The sequence below is a fragment of the Odontesthes bonariensis genome, chromosome 23 (assembly GCF_027942865.1).
Source record: "Odontesthes bonariensis isolate fOdoBon6 chromosome 23, fOdoBon6.hap1, whole genome shotgun sequence".
In the NCBI taxonomy this organism is placed as follows: domain Eukaryota; kingdom Metazoa; phylum Chordata; class Actinopteri; order Atheriniformes; family Atherinopsidae; genus Odontesthes; species Odontesthes bonariensis.
Window position 1 is genome coordinate 31,848,074 of NC_134528.1, and position 14,948 is coordinate 31,863,021.

Below are 14,948 nucleotides of genomic sequence, written 5' to 3' on the forward strand. Positions count from 1 at the left end.
CCTAGACTACAAAACTATATCAGGCCTTAAATTTGTAGAGGCTATCTCCTGGGGAACAACAAGCTTATTTCCTAAATCTACCTGCATCTCCCAATCACAAGCATCCTCCAATCTGCCGTGCCTCCTTATCGTCTTATTAACTTTCTCCCCCTCTTGAACAAACTGAATTGCCACTCGCTTCACCTTGGACCCTCCTAAGTTTACCTGCCTTCGTTTATCTTCAATACCTGCAGCTAAGCTTCTTAATACTTGGTCATGTCGCCATGTATACCGGCCTTGTGACAGACTAACCTTACAACCTGACAAAATATGCCTTAGAGTTGCAGTACCTGAACATAACGAACATAACGGGTCTCCATTTACCCAGAGTTTTAGGTTCTGGGGAGTTGGCAATACATCATATGTTGCCCCTATCAAAAATCTAATACTCCTTTCCTCCATACTCCACAGCTCTTTCCAACTAAGCTTTTTCTTCTCTACACCTTCCCAATTCAACCACCGTCCCTGCTTAGCCTGAGCCACTGCCTTTGCATTTCCTCCTGTCTACGAACCTGCTCAACAACTAGCTTTCTCTTCTCCTTGGGACCTGCTCTACTCCACACTGGTTTGCCTGGGCCAAGCCCCAAGCCTCCCCGGCCTATTTGCACATTACCCACAATCTCTGCATGTCTAAGAGTTGCTTCTGCCCCCTGAGCTGCCATTCTTGGTTTCCACTTCCTCCCCTTAGTTGGGTTTGGAACCACCTTAATGACTACCACATCTTTACTCCCAGCTAACAGGAGCTCTGTCCTAACTTTAGTACATTTAAACTCCTCTACTAGACTAGATACTGGGAGCTGGAGTATGCCTTTCCCATACAGTGCCACAGTACTTAAGCATCTAGGAACACCTAGCTAGGGCTGGGCGATATGGGAAAAAAGTATATCACGATATGGATTACTTTATATCACGATAGCGATACATATCACGATATACCACAACAGAGGTTGCATTAGACTTTTTCATAGTCCGTTATTTTTACGGACAGGGTCGAAAAAAATCCACCATCGCCTATTTTAACTAGTCATCTCGTTTTCCAATGTGGGAGTCGCAACCCCGAACCGGGAACAACACAGCGCAACTCGGGGCCATAAGAGTAAATAAACAGCTTTGTGAATACATGCTCTTTTACTCGACATTCACTGCTCGACATTCACAACTTTGAGGATGGAGTCCATTTTGCTGCGTCTGCTGTGTCTCGTTGCATTGCTTTAACAAAAACTGCAGATCTCTCTCTCTCACACTGACGTGCGTCTGCTCAGTGTTCAGGCTTTGGTCACCACAAGCACTTAAAAAAAAAAAAAAAACAAAGACGCGTGCAGAGATTTATCCAACAGATCAGGCTTTACCCTACTGTTTTTCGCGATGACAGTCAGGAAAGGTTGCGCTGTCAGTACAACAGAGGAAACAGTAGTTCTTGGTACTCTAAAAGCCGGTCTGCAAATAGCCGTAACACTAGAACCTCCCTGGTAGTTCTACTCTGCACGGCTACTAGAAGGCTAGGCTAGCTTCAGTCCATCGGCCACGACTCACAACCAGCACACGTGTGCTAAAATACCCGCGACAGTAAACAACTTGATTTGTTATCAGTACCAAAGCAGTGTAGAATCATTGAACACCATGCACTCGGCGGTGCTATTATTAAGTAAACATGACTGACTTACCGGTACCCTTCCTTCAAACTTCCAAAAGTCCGTGAGCCTCTCTATATCCGTTCATCAATACGCCTATCCAATATGTTGTCAATTCGATCCGTTTATGGTCCTTGGTTATGTCAAACCTCGTCAGAGTGAGTGCTCCCTTTTTTGGTTATAGAAACCGCATTGGTGTGAGCGCTCTGTTCTTTAATATATAGCTATGTCTGTGGTGCTGCGACGTGCAGTTGAGCAAAGAGGAGCAAAGCAGACAGCTAAAACATATTGTTGACGTGTTTCCGACGCTTTTGCCTTGGAGAATATTTATCTTGTAAGTACTGCTATGGAGACTTAATTTGTTATGTTGTTTGAAATGTATTCTGCTAGTTTTCAGTAGATGCTAACTCGTTTCATTTTCATTGATCTCGGTTGCTAATCGAAACTTAGTTATACAACGCTTTGCTTGTATAGTGTTTAACAGTTGTGTTTCTGTCTGTAATTATTTTCAGTTTACAAAAAACAAATGAGAAAGAAGACAAGAGGACTTCATTAAAATACAGGAAAAGTCAATCCTTGTGGTTTATTGAAGGACTTTTAATTGTTAGCTGGCTGTCTAGCTGTGCACAAGCATACGCACTGCAAGGACAGCACAATGATGAAAAAAAAAAGTTTATCACGATAGAAAAAATAGAGGAGAAAGGTCACGATAGACATGTTTCTATCGTCCTCACGATATATATCGTCATATCGCCCAGCTCTACACCTAGCCACTTCCTAATATAAAAACTAACTAATCTTTCCATTTTCTCTACAACAGATAATGGAATCTCATACACAGCCAGTGGCCACATCAACCTAGGAAACAATCCAAACTGCAGACACCACAGCTTCAACTTTCCTGGAAGCTCTGATTTATCTATTCTATCCAGTCCCTCAGCAACATCTTTCCGAAACTGCACTGCCTGCTCTCCATCATTCATGTCTGCCTGGTACCACCTGCTCTTTACTGCCTTTTCCTTAATTATTGGAATGCTTTCTTCATCTATTACAAACTTTCTATCACTTAATTTCCCTCTACTTATTGAGATACTTCTAGACTTAGTAGGTTTGATTTTCATCCCAGCCCACTTTACAATGAAAAGACTTCTTTGTAAAGAAGCACAAGTCAGACCCCAGCAGCCCTGGCAGCTCCCAACCAGGCAAGTCAGTGTGGGCAGACACAAGGAGCCAGGCTACCACCACCAGGTCAGAGTATTCAAAGGCAGTTAAATGCATCTCCAGTTTATAGAAGTGGAGCCTCACTTTGCCAGATTGTTAATGTAAAGAGGGGGATGCGTATGTCCTGCTGATAAATATTGTGATCACAGTACTGTGAGTGGGTGTGTGAGATATGCCTGCATAATTTGAATTGTTTTTCTGTAGACATCAATAGTGACTGGCCAGACCTGTGGACTGCCAAACAAAAAGAAGAATTTAAATCAAAGTTTTGTTGAATTATTTAAAATAATGTTCAAAACAAAGCATTCATCCAAGAAAATTAAATTCAATATTTGTAGTGATATTTATATACTGTATATCTAACAAAGTGTGTTAGAATAGTGTTCAGCTATTGAAAAGTGAATAGTTTGTTTCAATGTTACGACAGTGCACTTTCGAGTTTATCTGATTGGTTTTGATATTTGGAAGGGAATGAGTTTTGGTGAAATATGAACAAGGATGCATTGTCAACTTCAGATTTTATGTATTTTATTTAAATAAATGCTGGTAGCTATCCTTTGAATGGTGTTACAGTGTTTGTTGTCCCCTCTTTTCTGTCTTCTCAAACCCCAGCTGGTCGAGGCGGATGGCCACCCTTCCTGGTTCTGGTTCTGATGGCCACCCTTCCTGGTTCTGGTTCTGATGGCCACCCTTCCTGGTTCTGGTTCTGCCAGAGGTTTCTTCCTGTTCAAAGGGAGTCGTTTCTCTCCACAGTCGCCTCAGGCACGCTCAGGACGGGAGATTGGACTGAAGAGAAGTTTCAGAGTAATCTGTTGGTTTTCTTTGATAGGAAATTGCTTTTGAATTAGCTCTATATGAATGAATTAGATTAATTTTAAAATATACTAATTGAATCTGATTGGATTATGATTAAAATGAATTGGACTGTTGTATTGAAGTGCCTAGAGATGACATCTGTTGTGATTGGGCACTATATATATATAAACTGAATTGAATTGAATTAATATGTTCCAGTCAGAGCATGTGAACGGAGCGGAGCGAGAAGCGGGTGAGAAGCGGAGCGTGCAAAATATAGTCGGAGCGTGGAGCAAGTTTTTAATCAAATGGCCAGAGCGATTGCTCCGTGCCGCTTCACTCTGATACCGCTCACACCACGAGTCTAGGGCATGCACCAGAATTCACCTGCGCCTTCATCAAATACCAAAACTGTTAGCCTACACTTCGAAAATCGTTCGTTGTGTCACGCAACAAAGCTGCTAGGCGTACGCCATGCAGTGTGTTCCCCTAGCCTGCCTGCGGTCCCCCAGTGGCTACAAATGACGATAGACCTAAACCATGCAATGGAAATTATTCTCCGCCTTTGGTAATGTGACCATGCAGATGGCCTGATCGGGAAAGCTGCCTCATGTGACGTAGCGCCTCATATGACGTCGAGGTTATTTCCCCCCAGAGCCCATATATGGCTATGCCAAAACTGCCTTTTCTCGCTCACAGCTCTTTGGCCAGCTCATTGCGCTGTACATGGATGTAAAAAATCTGTTTAGAGCTCCTGCATCAGAACCTCTAAAGAGCCAGTGGACAGATTTTGTTTTTTCTGGGAAAGTGACGACAGAACCGAAGAGATTTGTGTGTGCGCCAAACATTTCACCGACCAATGTTTCCAGAACTTGGGCCAATACCGAGCTGGCCTTGCCGAACGTCTGAAAATGAACCCTGGATCAGTACCAACTCTCTTTGGCCCAACTACAGACCTCGGACAAGTAATTAATTTAACGCTCTGTAATTGTGTTGCTTTCCTGTATGTACAGTATAGTCACATAGCTTGTTACCACAAGAAAGTGTCTGTATCGTTAGCTATGCAGCTAATAGCATCAGGTCTGCGTGTGTCATGTTAGTAAGCTCTTATCTGTGCCAACTGGGCTGTTGGAGGTGTTTGCATGCCCATGAGATGGTTAGCTCGCTCATTTTAGACCAAAACCCCCTACTTCAAGCTTCCTGAAGAACAATGAATCCGCAAATTCAGTGCATTTCATCAGGATAATGATTCATTCATGGTTCCAGAGTCAAAACGGTCAGTCTGTCTGTGTCGTTAGCTCTTCAGCTAATAGCTCGGTCACTGTCGCTAATGTAACGGTAAATAGCATGAGGTACGTGAGTGGACACCTCATTTACTGTAACGCGAGTGTTGTGTACTTATTTGTTGTTTTGATAGCCGTCCTGCTGTTGGTGTTATGGCGCGCACGATATCTGCCTTTCCCCTGATTGAAATGACTCGCGCTACGTGCATCTTTGCAAACCAGAGCAATCAGCTGAGAATGTCAAAATCCTCACTCCTGTTTTCCCCTTCACGGACGCCTTTTTTGTCGTCTTGCTGTGTCTTGTGTAGCACTTGCTTGATGTTTGACTGTGTTAGGAAAGTTGTTCACTAACTAGTTCGTCATATTGTCAAAGTAAGCTCATTTCAACAGGTTTCGCTAGTTTTAGTCGCTAGCATCTTTGCCCCGCCTTTCTCCTCCTAATTTGCATTTAAAGCTGCAGACCCTAAACAGCTCATTCTGAGGAGCCTAAGGAAAGCTAATTTTTGGGACTGGCTGTAATCCTGCACCAAGGCAGAATTTTGGGGGAAAAAACTCAGATACAGTATTAGGGGACCACTAAAGCCTATAAAAATATATAAAAGCCTCCATTTATTTTCATGCCATGGCTCCTTTAAAATTTGAGCGAGCGTGGGAACTGAAGCAGCTTCTCGTTCCTTAAACATCTATGTTGAAGGAAAAGATGTTCCTCTGTTTCAGAAGGCTCCAGTTATGGGCCTCAGAGAATGCTGAAACTCCTCACACCGGCTTAAGAAGTGTCCAACACATGATTCACACCTGGAAGAAGAACCATCACCTTCCAGGAAGAAAATCACAGATCACTTCAATGTTGGTGAAATCAAATCAAAGAAAATCAACAGCAACGTGTAGTGGTGACAGAAAGAGGATATTCACACACGACGACTTTAACAAGAATGAATGAATGAACGCGTAGTATTGAGCTGTTGGCTCAGAGCTGGCGTGTTGTCTTAAAGTATTGGTGAAATAAAGACAGATAAAGCCTTATTTAAAGACTGTACTGTCTCTGCCCTGTTCTCTCTGTTATATGGATGTACGTGGATCTCCAGTGATCTAAATATCTTCTGAAGGAAGCCGACTTTCACCAAACTGTTATCGGTGAGTAAATGAAAGTATTTTATGCCAGAGATAAGGTCCAGGTTTAAAAGAAACTAACTTCCCCTTTAAATCAAAGGATGTTGGTCTGGTATTTTTTGCCCCGGCAAGTACCTGCTTCAGAGGTGGGTCTAGTCGGTACTAGTCGGTGCTAAAACATCACGTGATCAGTGCTGTCCACTGATTGGTCAGGTGAAATTACGTCATACACGCAACGAAGCTCGGGGAGCTTTAAATAATCACCCGCCATGTATAACACACCTGCGAGAGCAACAGAGAGTAAACAGAATTGCGAAGATGGAAGACCAGAGAAGGACAGCCAACCCATGGACAGTGAGCGAGGTGCAGACCTTTCTGTGTGTTGTGGCCGAGGACCGCATACAGAAGGAACTGGACAGAGCGACACGAAATGAGAAGCCAAGCTGATGGCTAACCATGGCTATCACCGGAATTCTCAGCAGTACCGAGACAAGCTGAAGAAGCTGAAGAGTGATTACCGGCAGGTAAAGGACCACAACAGCCGGAGTGGGTCAAACCGAAAGACATGGAAGTGGTTTGACCAAATGGACGGCATTTACGGTCACAGCCCGGAGAACGGCGTGGATTCGGCGACGTCTTTGTTGGAGGCGATGGAAAATGGTAAGTTGTTCTTATCCCCTTGGTGCAACGCTTATATCTTAACAAATGCATGTTTTATATCGTAACAAATACATGTTCAGTCTTTAACTTGTGTAAAAAGTTACACAGGTGTCTCATATAAGTTGTTCTGAGTGAGCTAGCAAACAACGCTGTTTTGGAAGGCTAGCACAGTGTCTCACCTATGCGGTTACGTGTATGCGTTTCGTATGTTCACAATTTTTATTTTTTTCCCCTCAAGACTCGGTTTGTGCAACCGATGAGTGTTCGGTTGCTGACGTCAGCGAAGATCCTCCAATCCCGCAGGCTTCAGAACCGACACTGGCATCGCAATCTGCAGCTGAGGCAACAGCTGCTATCTGCATTCCACCGGCACCAACCTGGTGTCGACGCCTGTATCTGAGACAACTCCTGCTGTTTACTTTTGTACGGTCTTTTTTAATAAAGAGCTTGGTTTAACTAAACAATAATAATTGTCAACTGCATTACACATTACACTCCATCATTGTGTTTACTTTTGACTAACCGCGGCGTGACACTTTGTAGTCGCCTGAAACCGACGTCACGTTAGTGGTGAACGGGCCGACTCCGCCCACTTCCAGGCCACAGTTTGGGTGGAAAAGGAAATGTTACTGGTGCCGTGTCGTGTGGTGTAGTGTTGGGCTATATCGAACCGAGTAGAGTAGGGCTAGCTTGGCGGTGGAAAAGGGGCATTAGTAAGCTCAGGATGTCCCCAATTAACTTTCTGGCTGTGTACAGACAGATGAATACCAACATCTTTTATTCTATTCAAACTTTTATCACAAAAACTGTCAGCATGGATAAAACAATATTCACACTCTGGCTGTACACAGACATAACAGTTGCTGGCCAGAATCCACTGTGCAGCAGCTGTTATGTGAGCTCAAACATGACCTGAGACAAGTCAAATGTTTTCAGGGCTTACTTCTAATATTGGGAAACAATTGAATTGTGAACCAGTGGATCAGGATTAGAATGTGCCAGTGTCAATGAAATGTGAAGATTCTAAAATCTATGTTTCAACCAAAGAAGTTGTCCCAGCCACATCACCTGGTCACTTTACACCAGGCTTGACTGGGTTTTAGGGTATAAATAAATCTATATGCTCTGCAGGTGCACACCAAAATGAGCCAGCAATTCTTCAGAGCTTGGTTTTAACGACTTGGCAACTAAATGACCTCGCTGCCATTTGAATATTTTTTTCCATGTGCCTGAGGTGACCGTCTCTCTTTATCCTTATCCTCTTTTGTATTATCATCTGCTCATAAATTTGCCAACTTCCACTGCATACAATCTTACAAATTAAACCATCAATGATGGCTGCTGTTGCTTACATTGTACATGGCCTTTTATTTATTGGTTTTCAGCGTGTGCAGGCCAGTTTAGGGCTATGATTTGTTCCCACCGTCTAGCCATCCATCAAGTTTCTGCCAGTTATGGGACCAGATTAAAGGGGCAACTGCCTGAGCCGAGATCTTCAGTACCTTCAGTGGGCATTGCCCCTGAGCAGGCCGCTACCCTTCCACCACAGGAACGTCTTCAGAAGAATTCCAACAGAGCTGCAAAGTTTCAACATCTGTTGGACATTTAAGCATTTTCTTCACTTTTTGTAACATTTACAATAGTTGAACTTTTTGATGGGTTTTACCAATGCTTGTAGGGACAGACCTGCTGTTCTTCCTGTATTTATGCCACATTCTCCCAATTGTTATAGTTTCTGAAACATCAGGAGGGAGCAACAAAATATGTGTGTCTGTGTGGGCGTTTAAATGAGAAACTGTTTTTGGAATTAATAAGAGCGTGAGGACAATTAAAACCACATAGGACGTCATCTATTCCTGTTTGTCCAGTTAGCAGCATGACGTGTTTTCCTCTTGACTCACCGTCCTTAGAACCATGTTGGATTTTTCCAAAGAAACAAGCATTCAGACCTGTGAGTCAGCTGTCCTGAATGTAAGATGTGGAGTCAGCGATCCAGATATTAAAATGAGGGGAATGCTGTGTATTTTATCTAATGTACCACTGTTGCCCTGTGGCTGTGCATTTGTGCAAAGAACTAGTTCCTTGAGTTGAACTCAAACTTTAAACATGAGACACTCATAATGAACAACAGCAACGGTCTGCACAGGAGACTGAAATGACTGAATTCCCTCCATCCAACCACAGAGTAGAAAAACAGCTACCAGTCACATTTGAAATGACTCTCATTAACAATGAGTCCAGCTCAGTGGAAGTCAAGCTAATGGGTCAACAAAATAACTTTGATCGACATGCAACTCAACCCGATAATATTCATTCCATCTGAACATCTTTAGTAAGAAAGAGTTCAGCCAACAGAAATCCCAAACTGCTGTTTTATCTTAAAGGACCCGTGTCATTAAGAAACAAACCTTTTCCCTAAAACATGACTTTACTCTGACATTTCCTTTCCTTTCGAAAAAAACAAGTTTGGAAGTGAACTCATGTATCAGTATTTATCAGTGATGCAGTCAGGGTGAGAACAGAGAGGAAGGCTTTCATCGGGGAGCCTTTCTCTCTGCTCAGAGCTGCTGGGTTCAACATTTCATTCTTCTCACTTTGCCCTCTGTGGTGTCCAAACCGGCTGCACCTGCTGACTGCTAACCAGCAGGGCCGGTGGAGGCAGGGACTGCTGCTGAATATTCAGCTCTCAGCTGGGTGGAAGAAACTCGTGATGCGCGCGCGCACACACACACACACACACACACACACACACACACACACACACACACACACACCTGCTGGCTGTCAGAGAGGCAGATACATTAGTCATTAGCTTACCCACTTTGTCCACTCCGAACTTGTGCCCCGCCACCTGGTGTGACAGCGGCACACAGCCGTTCAGGTAGCCCTGCTCCTGGGGCCGCTGCTCGGACTTCTCTGTACCCTGGGGGCTGCCAGAGAGCCGCTGGTTCGGACTGACCCCACCATTGCCGGAGCCGGGGGTCACTTCCAGTTTGCCGAGCGCTACAGAGGACTCCATTATTATTTTTTGCTGGGCCGATGACATTTGTAAAATAAACTACTACAGCTTCGTCCAGCACACAGTAAATAAATGGTCGAGAATGTGACGATTCATGTACTGTCATTACGTAAAGGCAGAATTCCGCGTACACGTTGTTGGTGAAACTGAGAATGGTCCACCTCACGAAGCCGGAACATAAGCTTCAGTAGCGGCTACAGATTCTCAACACCGGCGTCCCCGCTGACGGTCCGCCGCTCAGTCCCGCTCAGTCCCCGCTCAGTCCGCTGCCGAAGCTTCCCTCTCGGTGTAGCGTGGATTCAGTGATTTTCATGTCTTCAACGGCAACATAAGTACACCCTCGCCACATCCCACTTCCTCCCAGCGCTAATGCTGTCAGCAGGCTCCACATCCGTCCGGAGCCTTCGCAGTAAAATGCCAGTTGATAGAGCGGTGACGGATGCTGCTGTTAGCTGTGGACAGGCAGCCGGCTTACAGTCCCAGTGTTACTTCTCATTCCAAAGTTAGTTTTACACATGGCCATTATTAAAACTGACGTTTGTTTAAAGTAGGTGAAAACCATCCAACGTCAAGTTACGTTAATAAACCCAGACCCACTTCCTTGTTGCGCGTGAACACACCAATGTCCGTCACTGCTGCTCCAAACACCTCGCGCTCATGGAAATGGCAGCTGTGAACGAGGACAAAAGAATATCGAGAAACTGCCTAAAGAAGCTGATTGCTTCTGTGAAACAAGGCTCTCCTCCCGCACTGAAACACAACTCTACTCTGTTTGAAAAGATTTGGTGTCTGCATCCACCATGGAAGTGAGAGGAGGTCGGAGAGGCCCCCATCACTCACACACATCCAGGTCAGGGGAGCCTAAACTTGCCTTTCACAATCAGTGTGTCCCTTTCATTTTTCTCCTGCATGGCACATACAGTCAGATCATATCAAGTACATTACAAATAATCTGCTCCTTCCAAAATGGTTTTATTTGGTAAAGAAACTGTCAGATGAACATTAACCCATGATATTAGACGGTCTGTTCTGGCCCCGTATAGTTATTATCAACCCCCCTTGTGGACATTTGAAGTATTATGCTTTCTATTCTGATTTCAGCTGAGAACAGACGGTTAAACCCTGGCGAAAAGAATCATCTATAGTTTGTGTCTGTAGGTTAATATAGAAACACTGTTAAAGGTGAACAGAACCATCTGTAGTTTGTGTCTGTAGGTTTATATAGAAACACTGTTAAACCCTGGCGAAAAGAACCATCTGTAGTTTGTGTCTGTAGGTTTATATAGAAACACTGTTAAAGGTGAACAGAACCATCTGTAGTTTGTGTCTGTAGGTTTATATAGAAACACTGTTAAAGGTGAACAGAACCATCTGTAGTTTGTGTCTGTAGGTCTATATAGAAACACTGTTAAACCCTGGTGAACAGAACCATCTGTAGTTTGTGTCTGTAGGTTTATATAGAAACACTGTTAAAGGTGAACTGAACCATCTGTAGTTTGTGTCTCTAGGTTTATATAGAAACACTGTTAAAGGTGAACAGAACCATCTGTAGTTTGTGTCTGTAGGTTTATATAGAAACACTGTTAAAGGTGAACAGAACCATCTGTAGTTTGTGTCTGTAGGTCTATATAGAAACACTGTTAAACCCTGGTGAACAGAACCATCTGTAGTTTGTGTCTGTAGGTTTATATAGAAACACTGTTAAAGGTGAACTGAACCATCTGTAGTTTGTGTCTCTAGGTTTATATAGAAACACTGTTAAAGGTGAACAGAACCATCTGTAGTTTGTGTCTGTAGGTTTATATAGAAACACTGTTAAAGGTGAACAGAACCATCTGTAGTTTGTGTCTGTAGGTGTATATAGAAACACTGTTAAAGGTGAACATAACCATATGTAGTTTGTGTCTGTAGGTTTATATAGAAACCCTGTTAAAGGTGAACAGAACCATCTGTAGTTTGTGTCTGTAGGTTTATATAGAAATACTGTTAAAGGTGAACAGAACCATCTGTAGTTTGTGTCCTTAGGTTTATATAGAAACACTGTTAAAGGTGAACAGAACCATCTGTAGTTTGTGTCTGTAGGTTTATATAGAAACACTGTTAAAGCTGAACAGAACCATCTGTAGTTTGTGTCTGTAGGTTTATATAGAAATACTGTTAAACCCTGGTGAACAGAACCATCTGTAGTTTGTGTCTGTAGGTTTATATAGAAACACTGTTAAAGGTGAACAGAACCATCTGTAGTTTGTGTCTGTAGGTTTATATAGAAACAATGTTAAAGGTGAACAGAACCATCTGTAGTTTGTGTCTGTAGGTTTATATAGAAACACTGTTAAAGGTGAACAGAACCATCTGTAGTTTGTGTTTGTAGGTTTATATAGAAACACTGTTAAAGGTGAACAGAACCATCTGTAGTTTGTGTCTGTAGGTTTATATAGAAACACTGTTAAACCCTGGTGAACAGAACCATCTGTAGTTTGTGTCTGTAGGTTCATATAGAAACACTGTTAAACCCTGGTGAACAGAACCATCTGTAGTTTGTGTCTGTAGGTTTATATAGAAACACTGTTAAAGGTGAACAGAACCATCTGTAGTTTGTGTCTGTAGGTTTATATAGAAACCCTGTTAAAGGTGAACAGAACCATCTGTAGTTTGTGTCTGTAGGTTTATATAGAAACACTGTTAAAGGTGAACAGAACCATCTGTAGTTTGTGTCTGTAGGTTTATATAGAAACACTGTCAAAGGTTGAACAGAACCATCTATAGTTTGTGTCTGTAGGTTAATATAGAAACACTGTTAAAGGTGAACAGAACCATCTGTAGTTTGTGTCTGTAGGTTTATATAGAAACACTGTTAAACCCTGGCGAAAAGAACCATCTGCAGTTTGTGTCTGTAGGTTTATATAGAAACAATGTTAAAGGTGAACAGAACCATCTGTAGTTTGTGTCTGTAGGTTTATATAGAAACCCTGTTAAACCCTGGTGAACAGAACCATCTGTAGTTTGTGTCTGTAGGTTCATATAGAAACACTGTTAAAGGTGAACAGAACCATCTGTAGTTTGTGTTTGTAGGTTTATATAGAAACACTGTTAAAGGTGAACAGAACCATCTGTAGTTTGTGTCTGTAGGTTTATATAGAAACACTGTTAAACCCTGGTGAACAGAACCATCTGTAGTTTGTGTCTGTAGGTTCATATAGAAACACTGTTAAACCCTGGTGAACAGAACCATCTGTAGTTTGTGTCTGTAGGTTTATATAGAAACACTGTTAAAGGTGAACAGAACCATCTGTAGTTTGTGTCTGTAGGTTTATATAGAAACACTGTTAAAGGTGAACAGAACCATCTGTAGTTTGTGTCTGTAGGTTTATATAGAAACACTGTTAAAGGTGAACAGAACCATCTGTAGTTTGTGTCTGTAGGTTTATATAGAAACACTGTTAAAGGTGAACAGAACCATCTGTAGTTTGTGTCTGTAGGTTTATATAGAAACACTGTTAAAGGTGAACAGAACCATCTGCACTTTGTGTCTGTAGATTTATATAGAAACACTGTTAAAGGTGAACATAACCATATGTATTTTGTGTCTGTAGGTTTATATAGAAACCCTGTTAAAGGTGAACAGAACCATCTGTAGTTTGTGTCTGTAGGTTCATATAGAAACACTGTTAAAGGTGAACAGAACCATCTATAGTTTATTTCTGTAGGTTTATATAGAAACGCTCGTAAAGGTGTACAGAACCATCTGTAGTTTATGTCTGTAGGTTTATATAGAAACACTGTTAAAGGTGAACAGAACCATCTGTACCTTGTGTCTGTAGGTTTATATAGAAACCCTGTTAAAGGTGAACAGAACCATCTGTAGGTTGTGTCTGTTGGTTTATATAGAAACACTGTTAAAGGTGAACAGAACCATCTGTAGTTTGTGTCTGTAGGTTTATATAGAAACACTGTTAAACCCTGGCGAAAAGAACCATCTGCAGTTTGTGTCTGTAGGTTTATATAGAAACAATGTTAAAGGTGAACAGAACCATCTGTAGTTTGTGTCTGTAGGTTTATATAGAAACCCTGTTAAACCCTGGTGAACAGAACCATCTGTAGTTTGTGTCTGTAGGTTCATATAGAAACACTGTTAAAGGTGAACAGAACCATCTGTAGTTTGTGTCTGTAGGTTTATATAGAAACACTGTTAAAGGTGAACAGAACCATCTGTAGTTTGTGTCTGTAGGTTTATATAGAAACACTGTTAAACCCTGGTGAACAGAACCATCTGTAGTTTGTGTCTGTAGGTTCATATAGAAACACTGTTAAACCCTGGTGAACAGAACCATCTGTAGTTTGTGTCTGTAGGTTTATATAGAAACACTGTTAAAGGTGAACAGAACCATCTGTAGTTTGTGTCTGTAGGTTTATATAGAAACACTGTTAAAGGTGAACAGAACCATCTGTAGTTTGTGTCTGTAGGTTTATATAGAAACACTGTTAAAGGTGAACAGAACCATCTGTAGTTTGTGTCTGTAGGTTTATATAGAAACACTGTTAAAGGTGAACAGAACCATCTGTAGTTTGTGTCTGTAGGTTTATATAGAAACACTGTTAAAGGTGAACAGAACCATCTGCACTTTGTGTCTGTAGGTTTATATAGAAACACTGTTAAAGGTGAACATAACCATATGTATTTTGTGTCTGTAGGTTTATATAGAAACCCTGTTAAAGGTGAACAGAACCATCTGTAGTTTGTGTCTGTAGGTTCATATAGAAACACTGTTAAAGGTGAACAGAACCATCTATAGTTTATTTCTGTAGGTTTATATAGAAACGCTCGTAAAGGTGTACAGAACCATCTGTAGTTTATGTCTGTAGGTTTATATAGAAACACTGTTAAAGGTGAACAGAACCATCTGTACCTTGTGTCTGTAGGTTTATATAGAAACCCTGTTAAAGGTGAACAGAACCATCTGTAGGTTGTGTCTGTTGGTTTATATAGAAACACTGTTAAAGGTGAACAGAACCATCTGTAGTTTGTGTCTGTAGGTTTATATAGAAACACTGTTAAACCCTGGTGAACAGAACCATCTGTAGTTTGTGTTTGTAGGTTTATATAGAAACACTGTTAAAGGTGAACAGAACCATCTGTAGTTTGTGTCTGTAGGTTTATATAGAAACACTGTTAAAGGTGAACAGAACCAT

At 41.9% G+C, this 14,948-nt stretch overlaps 1 protein-coding gene across 3 annotated transcripts in view; it reads right to left on the reverse strand.

Moving 5' to 3' along the window:
• ipmkb (inositol polyphosphate multikinase b) overlaps positions 1-10,112 on the reverse strand; it is a 37,170-nt gene extending 27,058 nt beyond the window's left edge. For 2 of the 3 annotated variants that reach the window (XM_075457780.1, XM_075457778.1), the window contains exon 1: positions 9,557-9,869. In XM_075457780.1, coding sequence (XP_075313895.1) covers positions 9,557-9,785 — 229 coding nt within the window. In that variant the 5' untranslated portion in view covers positions 9,786-9,869. Of the gene's footprint in view, positions 1-9,556 lie in introns of all 3 variants that reach the window. The other variant, XM_075457779.1, reaches the window with a different exon arrangement.
• Positions 10,113-14,948: the final 4,836 nt, after the last annotated feature.